We start from the raw sequence: 23999 nt of genomic DNA on the forward strand, positions 1-23999 counted from the left end.
AATGGAAACTTCCTTGAGATTCCAGAAGGAATTTGCGATTTCCGTATATAGGTATATACTCTTGTATATATGTTTTATTTGGAAATGTGATGTTTACGATTGATGGAAAGAACTTATAGCTTTGGCTGATTACAATTCTACACAGTTGGTCAATAATTGAAGTAAGTGTTCATATGAATCGAGCATATAAAATGAGGAATATTCATGATCGAATAAAGTTAGAAATGTTGGGAAATGCTTCGGATTTCCATAGATGATTCACTTCCCCAAAAGAATTAATTCTATTTCTACCATCTGCCACTGAAATGAGGTGATGAAACAGAGTATTTCCCAAGGTACTAAAAAATTCTTGCTTAAGTATCCACTATGAATTACGCTTTGAGTTTCCTAGTTCATTTCCTCATCAGATGCTACTATAATGGTATTGTGAAATTTTTCTTCGAGAATAATCATCATTCGATCATTCAAATGACACACTTGACAGGTGTCATGTATAGTGAATATAAAAGGGAAGATTCTGGGTGAAATTGGAATTGGCATTTGAAGGAAAGTCATATACAGGATGAGTCTTTGACTCGACAAATATTTCAACAGTAGATTCTTGAGGCCAAAAGAAGCACTTTTTCCTTATACCATTTTTTCCGAATCGGCTCGGTTTGAGATACAGGCTGTTGAAAAACCTTAAAAAATTATTTTAAGTTCTATTTCACAAACGGTGTTATCAAATGGAATGAATTTCGGACTATAGTTTTTCATTTATTTGATGAATCTATTTCGAACACAAGATATAACCCACCTATTCCAGTTTTCTCAGTATGACCATTACGTACCATGAAAATACCAAAAATTTAAAGAACCCAACTCTTGAAACTAAGTTGGACGCTATCTAATGAATATTTGAACGTTTTGTACAATAAAAGCATAATTTGTCATATTTTCCCGTATAATGCGTCATTTTCGAGGAATTTGATGTTCAAAAATAAAAAATATCTGTGATATTCGGAAAATTGGGAACTTTGGCTGAATGCAACTCTGATTTAAAGATCCACAGATGTGTAGTGTCATAGATTCAGCTTGTTATTCTGGAGGAGTGGCATAGCTCATTATGAAAACTTATCTTTCATCTTTTCATCAGGGCTGAATCGAAAAAAAGGTATAGGAAAAAAGTGTTTCTTTTAACCTCAAGAATCTATTTTTTAAATATTTGTACGAGTCAAAGACTCTCCCTGTATATTTATTTTTCTCATTTTTCAATTCTGTACCCTTCGGCCTATAACAAATCAACAAACAGAGTTACTTTCTTAGTGAAATTGCTGGCATCAGCAAGTATGAACCTCTTTTTTGATTTGATGCACCAAAATCAGAACATAATTCAATTTATACCAATTGAGACTATTTTCGAAATGGGTTTCAACGATTTTCAAAATTTTCCCTGATTTTCACGATCTGGAAATTGATTTGATACATTGTTCTCCTGGATTTCCCAGAAATGGCATTTCTGTTTCGATTAAGGACAAAAGGAAACCCTGATGCGATGGAATTGATATCATAATTCTCGTTCAGAGCGACGACGCTGAGCATGCGTCGCGCAATCCGCTCGATAGTTTGAATCCGCTTCTCAACCTACCCAAACAAAACAGTGCTTTCCAAGTCAGCCAAGAAATTAAACGCTGTCTTCTCACAGGAACACCTTGCTTGTTTGTCTCTTGGAAAATTAACATATGAGTCAGCTTAAAATACCACAAAGAACCGATAACTGAGCACGTTCTGATCGATGGCAGCGATGCGCATAAAAACCTCATTGTGTCGATTTTCTGAATTTCCGTGATGTGAGCCGAAAATCTGTGCGACCTGTCAAAATGATGGACCTTTTTTTTCAAGTCGGGTTCGGTTTGGCATGCCTTGTGATTTTTGGTTATTTGTTCTTCGAACTGCACTATTTCGGACGCTCGCTGCTTAGTGTTGTCCTGGCCAAGTGCAAGAAAAAAGTGCATGTTCTAGATGAGACTAGCATCAAAGGTAGGTTCATGTTTCTGAAACTTCGAAATTCACTTCTTTCACCAGATTTTGCCACTCATCAATCACGAACTGGCTTATCAAGGGTCCCTTCATAAAGACCTTTCAAGTTAATACATTAATCCTTAGTGAATTGAATAATTATTTCAACAACACCAAATTGTGTCATTTGTAACAGAAATGCCCAAAAACTGAACGTACTAGAAGATATATTTATACCCCAATGGATTACACCCTTAAAGTAAGGCCCCATCTCTGTTTCAACACTACCATATCAACTCTTGCCAATGAAGCTTCAGGGTACATTGGAAAAATGCTCCTCCCATCTGGAACTCATCCAAAACAAGGCTCGAAGGAAAATTTTCAAGAGAGTTATAACCTTATCTGCATAATTAATTTCCGTCTACATTGATATATTTCCTCAAAATCTCGTGCGAACTTTGTTTATTCATAATTACTTCCTGAATATTAATTATCGGAAAATTTTATATCTAACATTTCTGATTGCATATAGAAGAGTTATTTTCTCATCATTATGACTGATGCTGCTAAACTTAAAAAGTGAAGCACGCAATTGATATCTTCAGTAGCTACTAGTTTTTCAGAAAAATGCTCCAACTCGTCAATTCTTAATTCAAATTACACAACGTTTCACTTATAATTGAGGAGTTTGTCAAGCAGCCTGTACGAAGGTTGAGTTTTTTCAAATGGCAGCCCTAACTTCTTGTGCCAAAATTGGATAGACCTTCTGTTGCTGAGGATTATTCAGCATTATCATTTTCATATCGAATTTTCATCGAATTGATGAAATTTTTAGACTTAAAATTCCAATATTATTTACTTTTTTGTATGTACTCGAAAATATTGATACATACACGAAAACTGTAAATACCTAATTGTTTTAAAAATTGGTAGTTAATATAGAAATGTGATTCCAATAAGATTTGAATCTAGAACTTCGAATTTTTTTAAATTACTACGTCTTTTTTCAATGAATTTGAAGAAACAACAAAATTGATTGATTGATTTATAACATCTGATCTCATTGCCTAATAATATCAGTTATCAGTCAATAGGTTCACATATCAATTACACGATTAAATAATATGTTCGGACATAGCCGCATAAGTTCAAACAAATCCAAGAACGATTATACTGATTTTGAATTACATATTCCCACTGTCAGCAAGAAAATGGATGTTAGGAACAACATTCAGCTGAATCGTACGTCTGTTACCTATTTTCCTGGAAAATAACACTGAAATAAATATTTATTTTCAACATTACCTAATGCTCGCTTAGATGAGGAGAAAAACACGTTTTCCAATTGCTTTTCAAATATAAATTCATTATTATCCTGCGTAAATGAATCGGTTCAAAACAAAATATTAAAGTGCCAACTGAAATGTTGAAAAAGATGAAAAATTGCCCTGGCTTCTTTTTGGAAACCATCGAAGGTGATGCTTGAATTTTGGTACGAAAATCAAGTGCCATGAGAAGGTGCTTCTAGCAGCTTTTCCTATACAGGGTGAGTCTTTGACTCGTAGATTCTTGAGGTAAAAATAAACACTTTTTTTATACCATTTTTCTCCGATTTGGCCCTAATAAAATGATAAAGTTTTCATAATGAGCTGTGCTACCTCTGGAAAAACGAAATTAGCTTCAGAATAGAACTTGCTAAATCGATGACACGACACATCTGTGGATCTTTTGACAGAGTTGTATCCAGCCAAAGCAGGTACCCAATTTTTCAATTATTTTGAATATTTGAACGATTGCAGGGTACCAACTCTTACTTAATATTACTTGATATACAGTTATTCATAATCCTCCAGAATACAAGCCTTTGGTAGAGAGACTAATGTAGAGGCAAATTGTTAAGCTCCTGGATCTAATTAGATTTGAATATCACATGAACATTTTCCTTCACATGTGACCCTTCTAAACAGCCGAATTCTGGAACAATGCGAAACTATGGCGAAAAATATCGAATTGATTATGCCTAATTAATGATTGCCCGCATACCGAACGTGGAAAATGAAGGTAATGATATGCCCACTTTCCACACCGGTTGCGTAAACTTGCACCAGTTAAATTTGATGTGGGAAACTGGCCAAGAAATTATGCGGCTTTATCCGATATAAAAGTTTTCAGCGAAAAATGGCGCGTGTGGTATGCCGCTCATTCAAGTGAAACGAATCCAATCACGAAATTGGATATTATCGGAATTGAAGGGGTGGGGAGAGGGGGTTCTTCTGCGAAATTAATTTAATTAGTTCCTATGGATCGAAGAGGGTTGGGAACTAAGCTTGATGGACAATGATAAGTTTATCGTTAAGTTATGTGACTGAAAAATTAGCAAAGCACTGACATAGAGTCCAGGACTCGTACAAATATTTTAACAGTAGGTTCTTGAGGGCAAAAAGAACACTGTTTTCCTATAACATTTTTTCTGATTCGGCCCTGATAAAAGCCATGATGAAGCCATTTTAAGTTTTGCCACCCCTGGAAAAACGTAATAACCTTCAGAATAACAAGCTAAATCTGTAACACTACACATCTGTAGATCTTTGAAAAAGAGTTGTATTCAGCCAAAGTAGCCAATTTTTCAAATTTCACAGATAGTTTTTAATTTTTGAACGGTGCATTATACGAGAAAATGTGAAGAATACTTTTATTTTACAAAACGTTTCAACATTCATCAGATAGCTTCCAGCTTAGTTTCAAGAGTTGCATTCTTTGATTTTTTTGTAAATATTGATAGTAATAATGAGTAAACTGGAAGACGTAGGTGATATCTTGTTTTCGAAAAAGATTAATCAAATGAATGAAAAACTATATCCCAAAATTCATTTCATTCGATAAAACCGTTTGTGAAAAATAACATGTTTTTCAACAGCCTGTATCTTTTGAACCGAGCCGATTCGGACAAAATGTTAGAGGAAGAAAGTGTGAGATTTAATATTGTCGTGTTCTTGATCTTGATTCAAGAAGAATAATTTGGAATTATGTTTTCATCTGTTGTTCATGATGTAGTTGCTTTTTTTTCCTTTTTGGCGATTTTGCAATTTTGGTTCGTTTACGTTCAATCGTGGCGGAAGGATGAAACAGGTTTTTTCACTTCTTGTTCGAATCCCCATATAGAAGTACGAAACCGGTGAACTTCGTTATTCGAATCACCTTCAGTGCTCTGGTTGTCCGGTAAACTGATCGAAATTTTTGTACGATCTGTCCTTTAGAAGCAGGTCAAGTTTATACAGTTTCCCGTCTATATTATTGTAATACTTTGACGTCGAAGTCACCATTGAAAATTTCCTAATACACTACCATTTCCTTTCATCGTGTTTAGTAGAGCTTCTATATCTACATATATATAAGTATTTCACTGTGCAAGTCGTATAAGGGTAAATAAGCAGGACAAATATTTCATACAGCAACCGAAGGATCTTCCTCGTAAAAATAATATAATGGTAGCGTCTTAAATGGTCAATACAGACGGATAGTATATATATATATTCTTTTGAATGTCCGCTCCAACTCCGACTTAAAATGCGGAAGGAATATCTAATAAACATGTTGTTTGCTGAAACACCCGTATGAATTTTTATAGGGACTTGTTGAATACTGCAACGTGAAAGCAAGAATTTAAATGGGGTTATGAATAATTTGACAATTTCGCACGTTCTCAGGTCAGTTGACCACACATCAGTGATGTCATACAAGCAGATGAACTTGATCATGAGATGAATCTAAATGGTTTCCTCTTACATCAACGAGGAAAGATTCTATTGCTTTGCCATTAATTCAATTTATTGAGGCTAGGTTGGATGGGTTCATGATGTGATTTTTAATTTTTCTCCTATTTGTATTTTTGTTCGGAATTTCAAATTGGGTTTTCCTTATTCTCACTGTTGTCTCGGTGCTGGAAAAACAATGAAAGATTCATGTTGAAAATTCTACTCCTTCAGGGAGTGTCCCAAAGTTTTCGTGTCAGTTTTTATGTATCCCTTATCTATTCTGGTCTTTCATTAGCGTGTTTCCTGTTAAATTTGCGAACAAATATATAATATTAGCTTCATTACGTTATCTTATCTTTCGCACTAGTGCGTTACAGTGTTACTTTTCAAATATAGAAGATTACCCTGCGTCTTAGCAAAAGAATATATCGAGAATTATCCTTTGATGAAATTTATTCAATTCGATGTAAATTTTTTAGTTTACCATGCCATATTCGATTTCATGCCTAATTGACCAGTTTTTAAGACCTGGAAATCTTGTTTCGATATCGAAGTTCAACTAAATATTCATCAGTTCACGCCAAAAATTGTTGGTTTCTTCTAGAATATTCCACTGGTATATTCGAGAACTCAAAAATGAAGAAAATGGTAGATACATTCTTTGAAACCCAGAGGAATTGATTAAAATCGAATTATCGTTCGAAAAAATTAGTGAACTAGTAAAAGGATTAGATTTAGAAGGTTTTGAAAAATAATTTCCAGTTCAGAGTCAACTGCCCACACTCTATGCCATACATAAGTACTCAAGGAACTTCCTATTGTGTGTTTTCTTGTCCTATCAATTAACAATGCAGAACTTCTTTCGCCATGTTTCTCATAAAAAAGATCAATGTCAATTAGATGGAAAAATTGTGGGATGAAACCTCTGTGACGAATGATCTAACCTGAACATTGTTCTTGCGTCCGAAAGCTTCAATGTCAAGTTCATGATGGTCCGTTTTTCTCGAGCCAAAACCTTCCTTTCGATCTGATCACGCAAAAATCGATGGACCAATGTCCCCGTTACATAAAATCGATCCGGAAGACTTATCATAGTTTTGACTGGAATTTTTGACACCGAATCATACATGTCTTTCGTTGGCGCAGAGAATATTAATGAAGTTATCAGTCTACGAAAACCAGAACTCGCTTGACCTCTCGCATATTGGAAAATACCCACTATTAGATTGGTTCATTATAATGCTGGGTCCATTTGGGAAAAAGAGAGAGGTTCTAATTGACACGAGCTCTCAATTTTACCGGCTACCGTTAATTTTTTTCCATGAGAGATATTTTTTCATCGAGATTAAGTAAAATAAGGGAAGAATGTGTGAAGGAAAATTCTGTTTATTAATTGATTAACACCATTTTGAGGGTGAACATCACAGAAAAAAATCTATTTGTCATTCATATATCATCGACAAAATGTTACGATGACAATGACACTGATAATGACAGTTTATGCAAATGTTATTGAATTTCTGTGAACCAATAAGGGTGTTTTATTTGCGTGACGACCTGTTCAACTGATTTATTAATTATGTTAACTGACTTTTCCTCAGTGTTTCTCTTCTAGTAAACGTTGGCTTTCGAGAAATAATACTCCCGACATTATTTTCACCAAATGTCATCTCATTATTATCAAACATACAATAATTCCGAATGTCATTAGGACAGTTTTTGAAAAATGATCATGAGATATTAAAGCTTCGATGTATTATCAGACAAGTTCGTAAGCTATAAGAAGCATGCCTTCAATCACGCTCTATTCAATGCGATATTATTGAGATCTTGAATCAATCTTCAGAATGGTGAAATAATGGTGATGTCTTTGAAATAACTCACAATTCAAAAGTATTTTCTGTTTTATATCGGATAGATAGGCCGACAAGGTTTTGGTCAATTGTTAGCAAATATCACACTTTATTTGCGTATTAACAAATCAGCAACATGTCTCTCATTGCGCGTTTTTTATGGCCACTCTTAAAATCTCCGCCGTTTTTATAAAATAATTGAGGCTACATTATAGACGATAAGGTAATTATACTCTTCTCACCAACCTAAAAGGTATAATCAAGGATCAAAACAATTTTTGTCAGCAAAGTGTTGGATCAATAATTTATCGGATTTTTTTCAATTATGTAATTGTATTTATACTGGTTTATGGCTCCATTTAAGAAGATGCGAAACGAAATAACAACTAACCTTGTGAGGTGTGATACCGACTTTGTTCAATGTGGGAAAGAAATAAAATTTGAAGAATTAGGAACAATCACTTATGGAGATGAAGTTTTTTCTTCGAATTATGAAATCCTTCGGTCATCACTGGATTTATCTGAATGAAGCAGTTCTAAACAGAAAAAAAAAATTTTCAGTGTGAACGGCAGTCGATTCTAATGGCTAACCTACAACATTTGCATTTTTTTCAGGAATATGCCTTACTTCAGACATAGACACGTTGCTGACCCATATGAACAACGCCAGATTCCTCAGGGAGTTGGATTTTGCCAAAATAGATTTCCTGGAAAGAACGGGTCTTTTCTATCTGATCAGGAAATACAAGGGGTCCATATGTCTTGGAGCCACAACAGTTAGATATAGGAGGTTCATCAAATTGTTTTCATTTTATAGGATCACATCGAAGGTGAGTCAAGGCATTTCTTACTAGTGCCAGACTTTTTCGTTTCGGTGCCATTTTTTGCTTTATGAATAATGTTACATATACAGGGTGAGTCCTTTGACTCGTAAAAACATTTCAACAGTAGATTCTTGAGGTCAAAAGAAACACTTTTTTCCTTTGCCATTTTTTCGGAATCGTCTCGGTTTAAAAGATACAAGATGTTGAAAAAACATAAAAAAATGTTATTTTTAGTGCTATCTCACAAATGGTTTTATCGAATGAAATGAATTTCGGAATATAGGTTTTCATTTATTTGATTAATCTTTTTCGAACACAAAATACGTCTTACAGTTTTCTCATTATGACCATTAAATTCAAATAACCCAACTCTTGAAACTAAGATGGATTCTATCTAATTAATATTTAAACGTTTTGTAAAATGAAATTATTTTTCATATTCTCCCGTATAATGCACCTTTTCTGAGTATGTTCAACAATTAAAAATATCTGTGGAATTCAAAAAATTGGGTACTTTGTCCAAATTCAACTGTTTTTAAAAGATCCACAGAGGTGTAGTGTTAATCTAGTTATTCTGAAGGTAATTTTGTTTTTTCGGTGGTGGCACAAGTAGTGATAATATATCTTTTTATCAGAGCCGAATCTGAAAAAATGGCTTAAGAAAAAAGTGTTTCTTTTGGCCTCAAGAATCTTCTGTTCATTGAATTTTTTGGAGGTTTTGTTTGGATAGTTTTTTTTGAGTGCCATACAAGTTGACGTTGTACTTTCTGTACCTTTACATAGCTCCATAACCTAACCTAACCTAACTTAACTTCATGAACGATACCGAATGAATTTTTCTAATTTTTTTCAGATCATTTACTGGGATGAGAATGGCATTTACATGGAGCACCGTTTCATAGCGTCGTCCGACAATTTCGTCAGCGCCGTCGTGATTTGCAAAACACGCATAGTCAACTGCGACGTAGAGGCGATGATGAACGAGGCCCTTCTGGTACCTGAAAATGGCGATATAGAAAACGCGAAACGGGAAAAACCTCAGATGACTCTCCTGCTCAAAAAATGGATTGAGCACAACGAGTTGTCGAGCGCCCTGCTGCGCAACACGAGAACAACTGGCAGTGAAACCACTGAAATGAATGGAAATCTGACTACCATAGAGGTGAACGGAAATATCTCCAAAGAAAATATCGACCAAAGTAACAATCTAAAGGCTGTGGAAATGGTGGGATGTACCAATCCCACCTTCAGCGAACAAGCGTAATTTTCTCTACCGATTTTTAGCCATATTATGTAGATCTTAGGTGCTGTCATATTGAAAGTTCCTATTAGATGAGATTCTGATACTTAAAGAACTTCCTTCACTAGATCGATTCTTCCATCTCGTATTTTGTGATGTGCAACATCCAAACAATGTATGGTATGATAAAACACTGTTGAAATTATGTTGTACCTATAACAAATATCCCTAGTGAATGGATATCAATATTAATTGCATATAAGGTTAATATTAATTCAGTATAGTGTGATAAAATAAGGGTTAATAGTTCAATTTCAAATGACCTGATTATAGATGATATAGTAACTTTCAAGAATTATGTTAACTCAAATACGAAATCATTGAAATCAAGAAGAAATTGTTGAATGTTTTATGTGATGACATCTCAGATTCTATAGGAGGACTCCTTTGCTCCAAATTTGTCCAAATTAAACTTTGAATGGAGCAGCGTGATAACAGAATGTATTATTTGAGCCCTACATGTATTCACTGTATATAGATGTGTATATAATTTAAAAATTTCGAAACTTGATATTTATGTAGAATTAGTATAGTTGTGATACCTATTTTTCCATTTTGATGCACATTTATTAATCAAATATTTATCTGTAACGAGATATGTACTCAAGAGCACATTATGTGGAATGTGTGTATTAAAAGTATTTTATTTTGATACGTTCCTTTTTAATATACCTATACTCATATTCGCTCCGTAAACAGATTTGAAATAAATAATATCTTCATTATTTCTAAATGTGTCATTTCGAAAAAATCGTTCACTAAAAATTGCTTTGAGCGCGATGTCACCGTTAAAAAACGCCTATCAAAGTGACACTAGGTTCCTAACCTAAAATCGATCAGCTGTTGTCAAATCCTTCATAAATTTTTGTCCTTTTCAATGAAATGGTGTATGGTTTTTCTGAATGAAAGTGTTCGAAATTCAGTTTTCTTCGCATATAAAAATCCACTTTTCATACTACAGCTTATACTTAATTATATCTAATCACTAGAATAATATGGAATCTTATTTGAAAAGAAAAGGTTTGAATGCTTCTCCTGGGAAATTCATTTTATTATTCTTATAAATGCACTTTTCAGCTGATGCTGTCGATGAATCAACCAAACAAAACTGTCCACATGGTGAGAAATGTTACAGGAGAAATATTCATCATTTCAAGGAATATCAACATCCACATTGTAATAATTTTTCTAGTGTAACAGTATGATTGCTTCTGAACACTCCTGCATTTTCAGTACTTGATTATTTGAAAAAAGGAGAGGACATTCCTCATAATCTGCCCCAACCAAAAAATGTTTACTTGGAACAACTTAAAGTTCTGAAGGATATCCTTAAAATTAAACCTCCAGACTCAAACCAACCCCAAACTAGTGCAGAAAGATCTACGAAAAAATTCAAGGATACTAACTCCTCAAATGTAGCAAGATCAAGTAAATTTCCAGAGAAAAAAGAAAAAACAACAATTTATCAGTCGCTGAAAGGGGCAACAAGTTCTACCTCCTTTTCAAGTGACGACAGCATGCTCAAAAGGTGGGATAGAAATGCTCCATACTACATATTTTTCACCACTATTCCAAAATCTCCCCCTACCTTGAAACACAAAAATTCCATAACTTTCACAGGTAAAGCATTATGGAAATTTCAATTTTTTTTTTTTTTAATTGAGTTAATTTCAGATATTCTCTGTCCTAGTCTTGGAAAATTGAAATGTACTTTACAAATCAATTTTATGATTGATGTAATGTGGCTGATGGAACAGTATAAAGCCAGAAATGTTAGGTATACTGTAAACTAGGGGTGGGAAGTTTGGATCTGGATATTAATTCAATCATTTTAGTTCTTTGCCAATGACCATACTTTATGGCTATGAATTTCCTCAAATGGAGGAGTTTATGGACAAATACCTCAAGCAAGTTACTTATCACCAAATGAAAATGAAGGACCCATTTGGAATACATCATTCGTGAGTTGGCTGTTTTCACCCTGGAAAGGGGTTGATTAGTGAATGTCAATTTTTTTTCAGGAAAGTTGGAATATATGTTTATGATGATGACAGCCTGAGGGTAGTTATCTCTACAGCAAATTTGTACTACGAGGACTGGAATCATTACAATCAGGGGTATGTTCACTCCACTTTGCAGAATTCCTTGCATTGATTCCCTCCCCTTCCATTTAAGGTTATGGCTGAGTCCTCGATGTCCCCCAATGACTGAAAACTCTGTGAATAATGGCGAATCCCCAACAAGATTCAAATCAGACCTTCTCTGCTATCTGAAAACCTATGGAGTTCCTTGTTTGAAACCTTGGATTGAGAGAGTGGAGAAGACAGATTTCAGTCAAATAAGGTTAGTTTAGGTTAGGTTGATTTCTGTCAAAAGGTTAGGTTAGGATGATTTCTGTCAAAAGGTTAGGTTAGAATGATTTCAGTCAACATTTTTCTAGGGTTTTCCTAGTGACATCCACACCTGGCAAGCATTATCCTGACGACAAAGGTTCGCACGTCCACACCGTTGCCAGATTGCTGAAAAAGCACTGTAATTTACCGGCGAAAACCACGCCGGAAAGCGAAGGACCATCGTCCTGGGGTGTGATAGCCCAATCGTCAAGCATTGGAAGTTTGGGCAAGACTGCAGGGGACTGGCTGAGGTCTACATTCTTGCGATCGCTGGCAGCTCATAAGGCGGCCTCTTTGACTACCAATCCGAACGCGACTTTGAGCTTTGTCTTCCCGACCGTTGACAACGTGATGACCGGTCATTTTGGCCCAGAAAGTGGCGGTTGCTTGCCCTACGCTAAAAATGTCAACGAGAAGCAGAGGTGGTTTCAGGATTATTTACAGTAAGTGTTACCAAAGTGAAACTCGAACCATTTTATTAATGCCTTCTTTCAGCCAGTGGAAAGCGGACCGCCTACAAAGAAGCAGAGCTATGCCTCATATAAAATCATATACCAGAGTATCGCCCTGTCTCACCAAACTCGCCTACTATCTTCTAACTAGCGCCAATCTGTCGAAATCCGCTTGGGGTGGAAATATACAGAAGGACCAAGGAGTTTACATAAGATCTTATGAAGTTGGTGTACTTTTTTTACCGGAATTATTCGAAGAAGAGTATTTTGAAATATCGCAGACTTTGAGCAGCAAGAATTCCAACGTGTTTCCTTTTATGTATGATTTACCCTTGACGCCTTATAAGTCTGATGATTATCCTTGGTGTAATTAGAGTTCGAGTGTTTTTCTCATGTTATTGTTCGATTTTGTTTGTTTTATACAATATATTCTACTTTTCTATACTGTTTTGTTTCATTCGATCTTCACCACTGGGCTTAATAATTGAAATATTTAGTTTTGAAGCTGTCGCGCTCAATTTTGGCACAATTATGCTGCTCCACGATGGTAACAAGCCTATTGATATTTGTGGGTATCCTTTTTTTAAGATTTGTTGAAGTTTTCAGAAAAAATTTTGCACCACGTTACAATTCGCAATTCGTAATATATCGATGTTTAATTTTGCTGTTATAGCGCTGAGGAAGCCTAAATTTTGGTCAGAAAATCGATCCAGACGTTTTCAAGTTTAGTTTTTTTGAAAGTATCGGAATTTTGGGTCCCTTCTTGTAGGTTTTCGAACCTAGAGTTAGTATAATTCCGATATTTACCAAGATTTTGAAAAAACCAGAATTGCAAACATGTTATCGATGTAAAGGTGGGTGGTTAGGTTAGGTTAGAAAAAATTGCAAACATGAGATAGATGTAAGAGTAGGTGACACATTAGGTTTGTAAGGAAAAAATTGCAAACATGTAATGTAATCGATGTAAAAGTTCATCGATAGGTTAGCAATAAATAGCCAAGTGGACTAGTTGAATGAGAGAAGTCATGATAAAGGACCGTGCGTTCCAAAAAAGTAGGCTGTGGAATTTTGAAGTTTGATATTTTGTGTCTAAAACTCAATGAATAATTCTTTATCGAGTTCAGTGGTCTAAACGTATCGCTTAGTTTGCTCCACAACATTTTTCGAAGAGTAAAGATAATGACGTTGCCAGATGCAGCTCCAGCTTAGATTTAATCGAGGAATAAGTAAAATAATGAGCGATGCAGCTGTTGCCCTAAGAAAATGTCTGCCGAATTTTACGATTCAGGATGGTTGGTTAGCATATTCTGCATGCTTCTAGCATTCATAGTCATGTATATTACGATAAAATATCTCGAATACGATTTAGAGAATGTATAAAGTGAAGAATTGACTAACCGTCCAAAACAATAAATTTCCTCATGAACTATGTGAATTAAATTTTTCCAAATTCAGAGAAAGTTCTCCTTTGATAAGTGACAGCTTACGAAAATGTCCCAAGTTTCTGAATCTTGACGAAATCTTCTGTGCAACCTAAGAACAACCATGATATCGACATGTTCCTAAAAGAATTCCGAAATTTGAACTGTCCACTGCCGTTTTGCATCCCATTATGTTGCCTCATTGCCGCCGCGTTACTTTACCTGATCTACAGGTACAAACTCTTCGAAGTTTTGATAGTGGACGATTTCTGATAAGGAAGCTCGAATCAAATCAGAATTGAATAATGTCACGCTGACATTGTCATTCAATTTTCACTTTTCAATCTCAAAATTCCAGTGGTTTTCATCAGGTTTAACAGATAGGAGGAAAAATTTGAAGTGAATCATACAAAATGGGAAAACCTGCGGTTAATGAGCATGCTGTAACAGGAATAGAAGCTATCGATACTTTAATCGAACAGTACGGATGGACCTACATTGGATTATTTGTGTTAGCGGTGGTAGCTGTGATATTATTCTACATATACTACATCAAATCTGATAACTGTTCCTGAGGAATACATCTTGGTGATTTGAATCAAACAATATCTTGAAGAGAAATGGAGGGAAGATCTTATAAGACCCGGGAGTTTACCATAATAAATTGAATTTAAAAACTGTTTTTGTAACTTTATTACTGATGCCTACTGACTTCCCAATTAGGTATTTCCAAATAGATTGGCTCTTCAGCTCTCCCTTGACGAGTTTTTGAGTGGAAATGAGAGGAAAAGGTCATTGGAAAAATGCAATTTTTTCATGAAAAAATGAATTTCTATATCTTGCACTACCATCACAAACGTCTAAGAGGCCGATCAAATAACTTTTTCATGGATCTTTCCCAGAACTTAGAAATGCTTTCAATAAAGAAAGAATACAAGCTTCAATGCTTCAAATAATCATATAATTAATCTTTACTGATATAAGTTTGTAAATTTTAACTCGCCGATTTTGAAAAACGCCTATTGAATTATGTATGTAGGTATTTCCTTCCCCAAACGAACTCTAAGCGACCTGAAAAAATTTCCGGAGGTATGAAATGAATTATTGATTATAAAATAGTATAGGTATTGTTATTCCATACTTTTGGTGAAACCCTAGAGTGTATAATCGTGAAAATTCGAAATATTTTTGGATGAACTTTTAATGCTGGAAGTTTTTCATACATTAATTATGGAATCATCGATGAGCGACTGCAATCTTAATTTCGATCACGTGTAGGTTCGTCGACTAACTACTTGTTTGCCATCAATTTTGAATGATGAATAGAGAGGTGTTTACATTGTAAAAAACTCCAATGTCTCAAACGAATCCAAGCAGTGTTCCAATAACTGAAAATATCCTTGCTAGCATGTTCCCACAAACAAAAAACTTACAGATAAATTTAGTGTCTCAAAAAAGTTACAGAATTTTTCCATTGTCATCGAGGGCCAAGTTGAAGAAGGATATATTTGTCACCAGAATAATACAAAATATGGAAATTCTTAGCTCTCGTAATTTTCATGTAAGTTCCACAAGATAGTTCCGATTCAACCGCAAAGGTTGAAAGCTCGCACAAGTCTTGAAACTTTCAGTACCTAATCTGGGTACCAGAATGTGAATTCATCGTAATTTCCATGGAAATAGGTATCTGTAGTCGTCAAAACAGTAGCCCATTTTACATCCTTGCTTCTATTTGTTTGTACCTCAGATACCATCATCAGTTGCAAGTATTTCCCCTACTCAAAACCGTATAGTACTTGACCAAGCGTTGAACTTTACACTCACCTGCGCTCGTTCTATCGCTATAGGAAATAGGTTTAGTATCATCATTTCTGCTGCGTTATCACAGCAGAAACGGGACTATCAAAATGTGTGCTTCTATTGAAGTCTCTGTCAGTGCAATGTGTTCTTATTGGTCGATAATATCGACTACAGTTGCCCTTCTGTACATATTTTTCGATGTGAATTATTTTATACGTCTGGCAGTTACAATAGCATGGGGCCGGCTTTTCCAAAAAAAGAAGAAAGTAGAAGAAACTACCGAAATATATGGTAAGTGAAGACATCTTGTTCTTATGAGCATTCAATTTCGATCAAAATTCTCAGCGAATTTTCTCCAATTCAAGTTTGGATTTCAAATGGAATTTCTAATTATTGTAATTATAATTTTTCTCTCTTGGAAAGCTCATTAAATAATTATATCAATAAATATAATTCAAGGCATTTCAAACTGAGTGACTCTGAGTTGAAAGAAGGAGAAAACTTGTATCTGTAACTATGTGTATGTAATTCGAAAAAAAAAATGATATTGCGCAAAAATGATAATTATTTTAAAACTGGTTCAAACAGTTTGTTCTGTATTCTGTTTGGAATTCATAACTCTTTTTGATCATTATTCTTCTCCATCTTCAAGTAATATCAATATGATCAAATTTTGAGAGGTCGATTTGAGAAAAAAAAAACTTAAAATTAATTTTATTTTCAGGATTAGCAACAACAACAGACGTAGATATTTTCTTCAAACATATGAACAACGCAAGATATGTCAGGGAGTTAGATTTTGCAAGGTTCCATTTCTACGACAGGACGGGACTGTATGAAGAGATCAAAAACGCCAAAGCTCACAAATTAGCAATAAGTCCTAATGGGTCGAAAATGGACATCACTATTTTCAGAATTTGTCTTTTCGTTGTGCCATTTCTGGTTTCGACCTCAAAAATGTTGGATTTCAGTTTAAAACAGAAGCTATCTAGTTTTGAATCCCAAGAAAGTCCTAAAATTCGTTGTATCGACCTATCAGAGTCCAAATCAAGATCTTTACATATAAAATCTTCTTGTGTAGAAAGAGCATCCATAACATCTTTAGAGTTTGATGTCCAGTCAACTAATTCAAATCCACCCAAATTTTGAATACGTTTCACTTCAAAAATCTTTTCTAAGGCTTCGTCTACAGTGTCGGTGCAGTCTAAATAATCATCGACATAGTGTTTCATCTCAATAGCGTCCAAAATATCTTGTCTTTGTGTTAGTTGTCGGGCATTCAAATTCTTAACGAATTGTGCGCAAGTCGGAGAACAGGTAGCACCAAATGTCATGACCTGCATTTCGTAAACATCGTGTGGTTTTTCGGTATTTCCTTCTCTCCAGAGAAATCTTTGGGAGCATTGATCCGAAGTAATGATCTTGACTTGATGGAACATCTCACGAACATCACTGCAGAAGGCGATCTTTCGTTGTCTAAACTTTATCAATACTTCCACCAATGGTTGTAAGAGGTCTGGTCCAGCAAGTAAATTTTCATTTAGGGAAGTTCCACACGACTTTGAAGCAGCATCGAAAACAAGTCGTAGCTTGGCTGGTTTATTCGGATTTATTACTCCAAAATGAGGTAAGTACCAGCAACGAGGACCTTCTTCAGATGCTTCTTCAGCTGACAGCTTCCTGGCATATCCTTTTCTTAAGTAACTTTCAATTTTCTCACAGTATCTTCTCTTGAAATTTTCATCTTTGTGCATTTGTTTTTCCACACACATAAGTCTTCGAACGGCTACATTTTTACTTTCAGGCAAGTGAATATCGTTCTCCCTCCAGAGCAGTCCTATTTCAAATCGGTCACCGATTCGTTTTGCAGTTTTTTGCATTATATCAAGCGCCCTGCTGTCTTTTTTGTTGGATTTTATAGCTACTTGAACTCCAAAGGCTTCAGTACTAAAAGAGTGTTTCACCATCTTATGGAGCTCGTCGTCAGCAACAGTTTCACAATGACAAATATGAAAGGAATGAAAAATTCCCTTATTGCCATGATGATTGTCCACATCACCGTGTAAAATCCAACCGAGATTGGTTTTTGTTGCAAGTGGATTTCGACCCATTAGGAGTTATTGCTAATTTGACAGTACGAGGAAGAATCCTCATTCAAGATATATGGAAATCCGGAATTGGTTGGGATGATTCAGTCGAACATGAACAATATAAGACATGGAAATTATGGCTTTTGGATCTTCAAAAAATTACAAATATTTCTATACCTAGGTGCTATTCAACGAGTATTTCTAAGGCTGAAAGAGTAGAGTTACATATATTCTGTGATGCGAGCAAAAGGGCGTACGCTTCTGTAGCTTACCTACGAATGATCGCCCAGACATCAATCGATGTATCTTTAATTTTTGCTAGAGCTAGGGTGGCACCGAACAAACCGATTTCAATTCCGAGACTCGAACTTCAAGCCGCTTTAATGGGAGCAAGAATCAAGAAAATGCTGATCAAAACGTTAGAAATCAAAATTGACAAAACGTACCTATGGACTGATTCAACAACAGTACTTCACTGGATCAAAAACGATGGGAGTAAACTGGGGCAATTTGAATCTCATCGCGTAGGTGAAATTCAAGAGTCAACAGACAGTTTTGATTGGCATTGGGTTCCATCCAAGTCAAATGCTGCCGACAATGCCACAAGAACCTATTTTGATGATGGAAATAATTTGGATTTCAATCGTTGGCATAATGGACCAGAATTTCTACAACTCCACGATGAAATGACATGGCCGATCAAGAAAACCGACTCTGGGGGAATTTTGAAAAATTCTGAAGATGAAGAAGATATTCAACCGATAGAATTTTTGGCCACTATTCTAGAAAATGATTCCTGTTTACCGGATATAAACCGTTTTTCCAAATGGATGAGGTTGATTAGAGCCACGGCCTGGGTGCTGGTAGTCGCTAAATTGTTGATTTCAAAACTTCGTTCCAAAAATGGTCAAATTATAGCAGAAATTACCACTTCAGACCTTGAAGAAGCTGAAATCAGATTAATCAAGCAATGTCAACTGGAAACTTTTCCAGAAGAAATCTCTTTCTTAAAGAAATGCATGTGCTTGAAGAATCAGAGTAGACTAAAACAACTTTCACCGGTCATGGATAAAAATGGAGTTTTGGTAGTGAGTGGACGGACTGACTTGGCCACACAAATGGAAATGACAACCAGAAGACCCATAATATTGCCATCTAAACATAGGTTGACTAAATTACTACTGCATCATTACCATGAACAATGTGCTCATCAAGGTATCGAAACTGTATTGAATACTGCTAGACAAAAATTTTGGATTATTGATGGTAGATCAGCCGTGAAGACCACATTTGCAGAATGTAAAAAATGCCGAATTTTAAAAGCTAAACCTGCAATTCCACAAATGGGCCAACTTCCGACATTCAGATTGACTCCACCAGCTCATGCATTCACATACACAGGAATTGATTATTTCGGACCCCTGTATGTAACAGTTGGACGTCGACGCGAGAAAAGATGGGGAGTTATTTTCACCTGTTTATCGATAAGAGCTGTACATCTTGAAGTAGCACACTCTTTATCAACGGAGTCAACGCTAATGGCAGTGAGACGAATGATAGCAAGAAGAGGACAACCTCTGCAAATTTATTCCGATAATGGAACTAATTTTAGAGGATCCTCTGAGGAACTGAAGAAAGCTGTAAAAGAAATGGATAAGGAGAATTTGAAACGAGAAATGTTAGTGAGAAATATTGAATGGAAATTCATTCCACCTGCTTCTCCCCATATGGGCGGTGCATGGGAGAGACTAGTGCGTTCAGTGAAGACTACATTTCATGTTATTCTCAATAATCAGATATTGAAGGACGAGCTACTCCTTACCTTATTTGCAGAATGCGAAAAAATTGATAACTCTAGACCAATCACGAAAGTATCTGTTGATCCTGATGACTTGGAGGCCTTAACACCAAACCATTTTCTTTTGGATGCTACAAATTATTCGACAGCTTTCGAATCTGAAAATGGAAATTTAAGGGGACAATGGAGACGAGCTCAAGAGTTAAGAAACTCGTTCTGGAAAAGATGGACGAGGGAATATCTACCGACTTTGACCAAAAGAACGAAGTGGAGGAACGATGGCAGACCTATGAAGCTACATGATGTAGTTATAGTTATAGATGATACCGCTCCTAGAAAATCCTGGAAACTCGGATTAATTGAAAAGATTTTTCCGGGCCCCGATGGAAAAATTAAAGTCGTTCAAGTGAAAACAGCGAATGGTTCTTATAAACGACCTGTTGCCAAGTTATGTAGATTGGATATCGAAGATAGTGGACAAAGATGATACTTCTGCCACGGCGGGGAGAAATGTTATGTTTTGTTGAATTTATATATTTATCACACCCTTAGAAATTTGTTTGAAAAATAATAGTAGGTCCCTTGATGACAATAGTTGTAATTTAATGTCAATGTGAAGTGACTATAAAAAAGACAAGTTTGAGATACACCGGAATTTTATTTACTGTGAGACGACTTAACACTTAGTGAATGATCAAAGTCACATTCCTCAAGCAATAAGTCCGGTAATGGGTTGTTACTGATCGAAAATGATTTTTCCCCCACTTTTAATGGTGGGGGGTATCCCCGTTTCCCTGATCCTCGATTTCCGTATCCAAGGCTGATACTGTTTTAACGTTATAGTTTTTTCCTGAATATTTGTTCGAGATGTTTGAAGTGAACCTGCTAGAACGAGCACCCTCAGACGAATCTTTTTTGTCCTCAGAATGAGCAGTCTTAGAAGAATTTCGCACATTGTTTGATTCATTTTTATAGTATCTGTCAGCTTGTCTTAATCTAGAAACCGCATCCGAAAAACTGTTACAGCCTAATAGTGAACTGGCAACATTCGGGGGAAAATGAGGAGCTATTAGATCAATTAGCTCCGCAGGACTATATGGTGGTTGCAAAAATTTAGCGGCACCCACCCAATAATTGAAATGATCAGTAAACGATCCTGAAATGTATTCACTATTTTCTAATTTTTCTTTTACCTTTAATTGCTTTTTTCGATCCCAAAAATGGCCCAAAAATTCATTCTTGAATTGAACATAAGAATTGAAATAGTTTGAATATGCTTCCCACCAAAGCTTTGCTGATCCTCTAAACGATTTACCTAACACAATTTTCACATTACTAAAAGGAACTGTGTTCAAATCAATACCATTTTCTAGAATTTGTAAAAAATTTGGTGCCTGTACATAGCCTTCGCCATCAAAATTAGGAAGTAAACCTACCAGATCACCCAAGCTTATCAACCGTTCATTCAACCTTAAGTTCGAAAAATTATTAACAAAGGCATTAGCATCACTATGTCTAGAAGGTATGTATGAATTAGGACTTAAATAATTTTCATTATTATTTTCAGGTACACTCTGAATGTTAGCTGCCTGAACACCACTAGACCGATCACCTAGTCTATTACCAATGTCTGAATGATCTATGTCTACTCGAGAGTTGATGTTTTTTAGCCCGCGATTTTTGTTAGTTAATGCATCCTGTTTACTATTTTCATTTTCAAAGAAATTATAATCCAAATTATAATGAATTTTTTTCTTTAAACTAACATTATCAATTCCAGATGAAGAATGTTGATTATCATTGGCATCAATATTTTTGGCTAGATCACCTTTTACATTTTGTAAAGTTAAATTTATGGTTTCACTTACAACTTTTGTAATCAATTCATTTAAAGATTTAGTGTTATAAACAATTTCATTTTGAAAAATGTTGACTTTCTTTTGACGAGGTTTAAAACGAAAATCATCAGAATGGGCATTTTCATCAAAAGAAAAATTTGTAGGATCTGCATCGTACCTTTTTTCCGGATGTTCTACATTGAGAGTTCTTCTTGTTGAACGATACCTTTCCGTTGTTGGTGTGGTAGTTTGATGACATTCCGCGATACGTTTGGATATTGCTCCGTGGTTGTTGGCACGATTTTCCGAACATCTATTAGCAGCTTGCTCCTCATTGTTCGGTAGTTCCGTTGATTGAAGTAGGATTGGAGTTGGAGACAAGCCTTGTGCACCTTCGACGGTTCCCTCCACGTCTTTTTTCGTGCTACGTAGATTATAGTCTTTTCTACCCTCCATTATTGCCCCAGTGTTGGGCGCCAAGATGTGCTGAGACGGGGGAATTCTCCAATAAATTAGGGTAGAGTTTGAGACTTTTATTCTTTGAACAGCTGTAAGGTTTATACAGATATCAGTTGCTAAAATACAAGAAAAGATATGTTAAGTACTCAGAGTACTCACCTGTAAGGTGACCGAACCAATGGTTTTCTTTAATGTTAAACAATAAATATAGCCAAAAGATTCTGCAGGGCTCATCCAATTAACTATTCAAAAAGTATCCACATAAACTCTCTTTATTAACTCTGGGAAACGAATGAAACGCATATCTCATGAAAAGACGACAAAAAATAACTCCATATGAATGTTCATTCGAGGATATAAAATAAAACAATACACAGTCAGGCAACACATATCTCATCACTTCTGTAATTTGGTCTGCCTATGTCTTTGTACAAATTATATACTGAAAGTAATAAAAAAAATTGACCAACAACAACAACAACAACAAGTTGTCTGAAAAAACATTGTAGTTAATTATTCACCGTGCCTTTATCAAAATATTTGAGCAATAATGTTAAGAGCTTTCAGTTGTTATCTGTAGCAGAAGTTTACACTGTATATATTCATGAAAACCCAAAAATCTCACTTATTCTTATGGATAAATTAATGCTTCGATGTTTAAAATATTGTGCCACTGTCACCATTTCAATCGAGGAAATTTCCAGATCATCTCATGGGATGAAAAAGCTCTGTTCATCGAACAACGTTTCATCACTTTCGATGGGTTCATCAGGGCTATAGTATTGAGCAGGCAAGGAAGTATTGGACTCGATGTACCGAAAGTAATGGCCAAGCTTACCGGAAAAGATGTTTCCTACCGACCAGTTCCACCACCAGAACTGCAGGATTGGCTCCAATCCATCGAGAAATCTAGCCAGAGATTGAAGAAGAAAGACTGAGTTTTAAAATAATAATCATTGTTTAGGGATGCGTGTTTTTAGGTTTAATATTTAATATATGTATAGGTGCGAAATTATTATTATACAGATTTTGGATATGACATATGTGTTTGACTTTAGAAATGGTATTTTCCACTTTGCCAGAATGAAACTGGTTCGAAAATGAGCAAGTAGCCAAAGCCCACTAAATTTTAAGAAGAAATCAGGATAGGGAATAGCCCCCACAAAAATTTTGAATCTTTTTTTACCTGATGACTATTCATGCTAAAACTATTCAGAATGATAAAATGTTGTTACATGACATTCTAAGAGCCATGCAATTTCAGCAAAAACTTGACAAAGAGAGGAATTTAAAAAAAATAATATTCCAATTCTCGATAATAGGTTACAGTAGGTATTTACTTCCAAGTTTATTCCTAAAAAATGCTCACAGCTTTTTGATCCTTTAGGTGCTACAAACACTCAGCTTCAGGACTAACTAACAACAAATTCGAAATATTAAAGAGGTGAAATGCGGAAAAAATATGGATTTTCTTCTTTTTCGGTCGATGCACAAATGCTGCAATTTATATTCATGGATCTTATTCTGTTGAGATATGAATCAATTAAAAGTTTGATATTCCCTGGAATACATTCGACTTGGGAGGAATTATCAAAGGCAATTTGAATTATGGTTATCATTTTAATGACCTTGAGATAATTTCAAGTCGAAATATTAATGTTTCAACGTGTTTTGCATAGAAAATATTTGGATCATCCACTGCAGACATTGCAGGGTGGGCATTGAAGTAAGGACAGGTGAGTTCAAGGTTTTCAGAAACCTCTTCTGTTGACCTAAAGCCAGCAGTAGCGTAAACAAAACCACTGCAAGAGGATATGTGTTTGAGTGGATGGTAAAACAACATTACATGGTGTTTGAGAAATTTTTTCTCGGCTTAAAAAAAGTGGGGCACTCTTCTACTCACTTAGACTTGAACACACTGAAAAATGTGCTTCAAAAAATCGAAAATGGCCACCCAATAAGTTAAATGAGCGGAGTATTGTCTTCTTTTTGGGTTTCAAAGGATCATTATTGTGAAT

The 23999-nt window shown here is 35.4% G+C and overlaps 3 protein-coding genes and 1 long non-coding RNA gene across 4 annotated transcripts; all 4 read left to right on the forward strand.

Annotated features, from left to right (window-relative positions):
• The first annotated feature begins 1615 nt into the window (after positions 1 to 1615).
• Positions 1616 to 10382, forward strand: LOC123308908 (protein THEM6-like). The gene is made up of 3 exons (XM_044891703.1): positions 1616 to 2019; positions 8222 to 8436; positions 9284 to 10382. The coding sequence occupies exons 1-3, from the start codon at positions 1860 to 1862 to the stop codon at positions 9692 to 9694; spliced, it is 786 nt and encodes a 261-aa protein (XP_044747638.1). The 5' UTR covers positions 1616 to 1859; the 3' UTR covers positions 9695 to 10382.
• A 191-nt stretch (positions 10383 to 10573) lies between these two features.
• Positions 10574 to 13019, forward strand: LOC123308904 (probable tyrosyl-DNA phosphodiesterase). The gene is made up of 9 exons (XM_044891691.1): positions 10574 to 10750; positions 10808 to 10906; positions 10964 to 11350; positions 11405 to 11507; positions 11566 to 11691; positions 11752 to 11847; positions 11906 to 12073; positions 12171 to 12566; positions 12619 to 13019. Exons 1-9 carry the CDS (start codon positions 10726 to 10728, stop codon positions 12947 to 12949), a joined length of 1731 nt encoding a protein of 576 aa, XP_044747626.1. The 5' UTR covers positions 10574 to 10725; the 3' UTR covers positions 12950 to 13019.
• A 2803-nt stretch (positions 13020 to 15822) lies between these two features.
• On the forward strand, positions 15823 to 23020 carry LOC123310441. Its single transcript, XM_044893908.1, has 4 exons — positions 15823 to 16087; positions 16521 to 16683; positions 18068 to 20090; positions 22626 to 23020. Exons 1-4 carry the CDS (start codon positions 15904 to 15906, stop codon positions 22917 to 22919), a joined length of 2664 nt encoding a protein of 887 aa, XP_044749843.1. The 5' UTR covers positions 15823 to 15903; the 3' UTR covers positions 22920 to 23020.
• On the forward strand, positions 21358 to 22296 carry LOC123310099. The gene is made up of 2 exons (XR_006537327.1): positions 21358 to 22077; positions 22148 to 22296. It is a non-coding gene; the product is annotated as an uncharacterized LOC123310099 (long non-coding RNA).
• Positions 23021 to 23999: the final 979 nt, after the last annotated feature.

The sequence above is a fragment of the Coccinella septempunctata genome, chromosome 3 (genome assembly GCF_907165205.1).
Source record: "Coccinella septempunctata chromosome 3, icCocSept1.1, whole genome shotgun sequence".
Taxonomy (NCBI): domain Eukaryota; kingdom Metazoa; phylum Arthropoda; class Insecta; order Coleoptera; family Coccinellidae; genus Coccinella; species Coccinella septempunctata.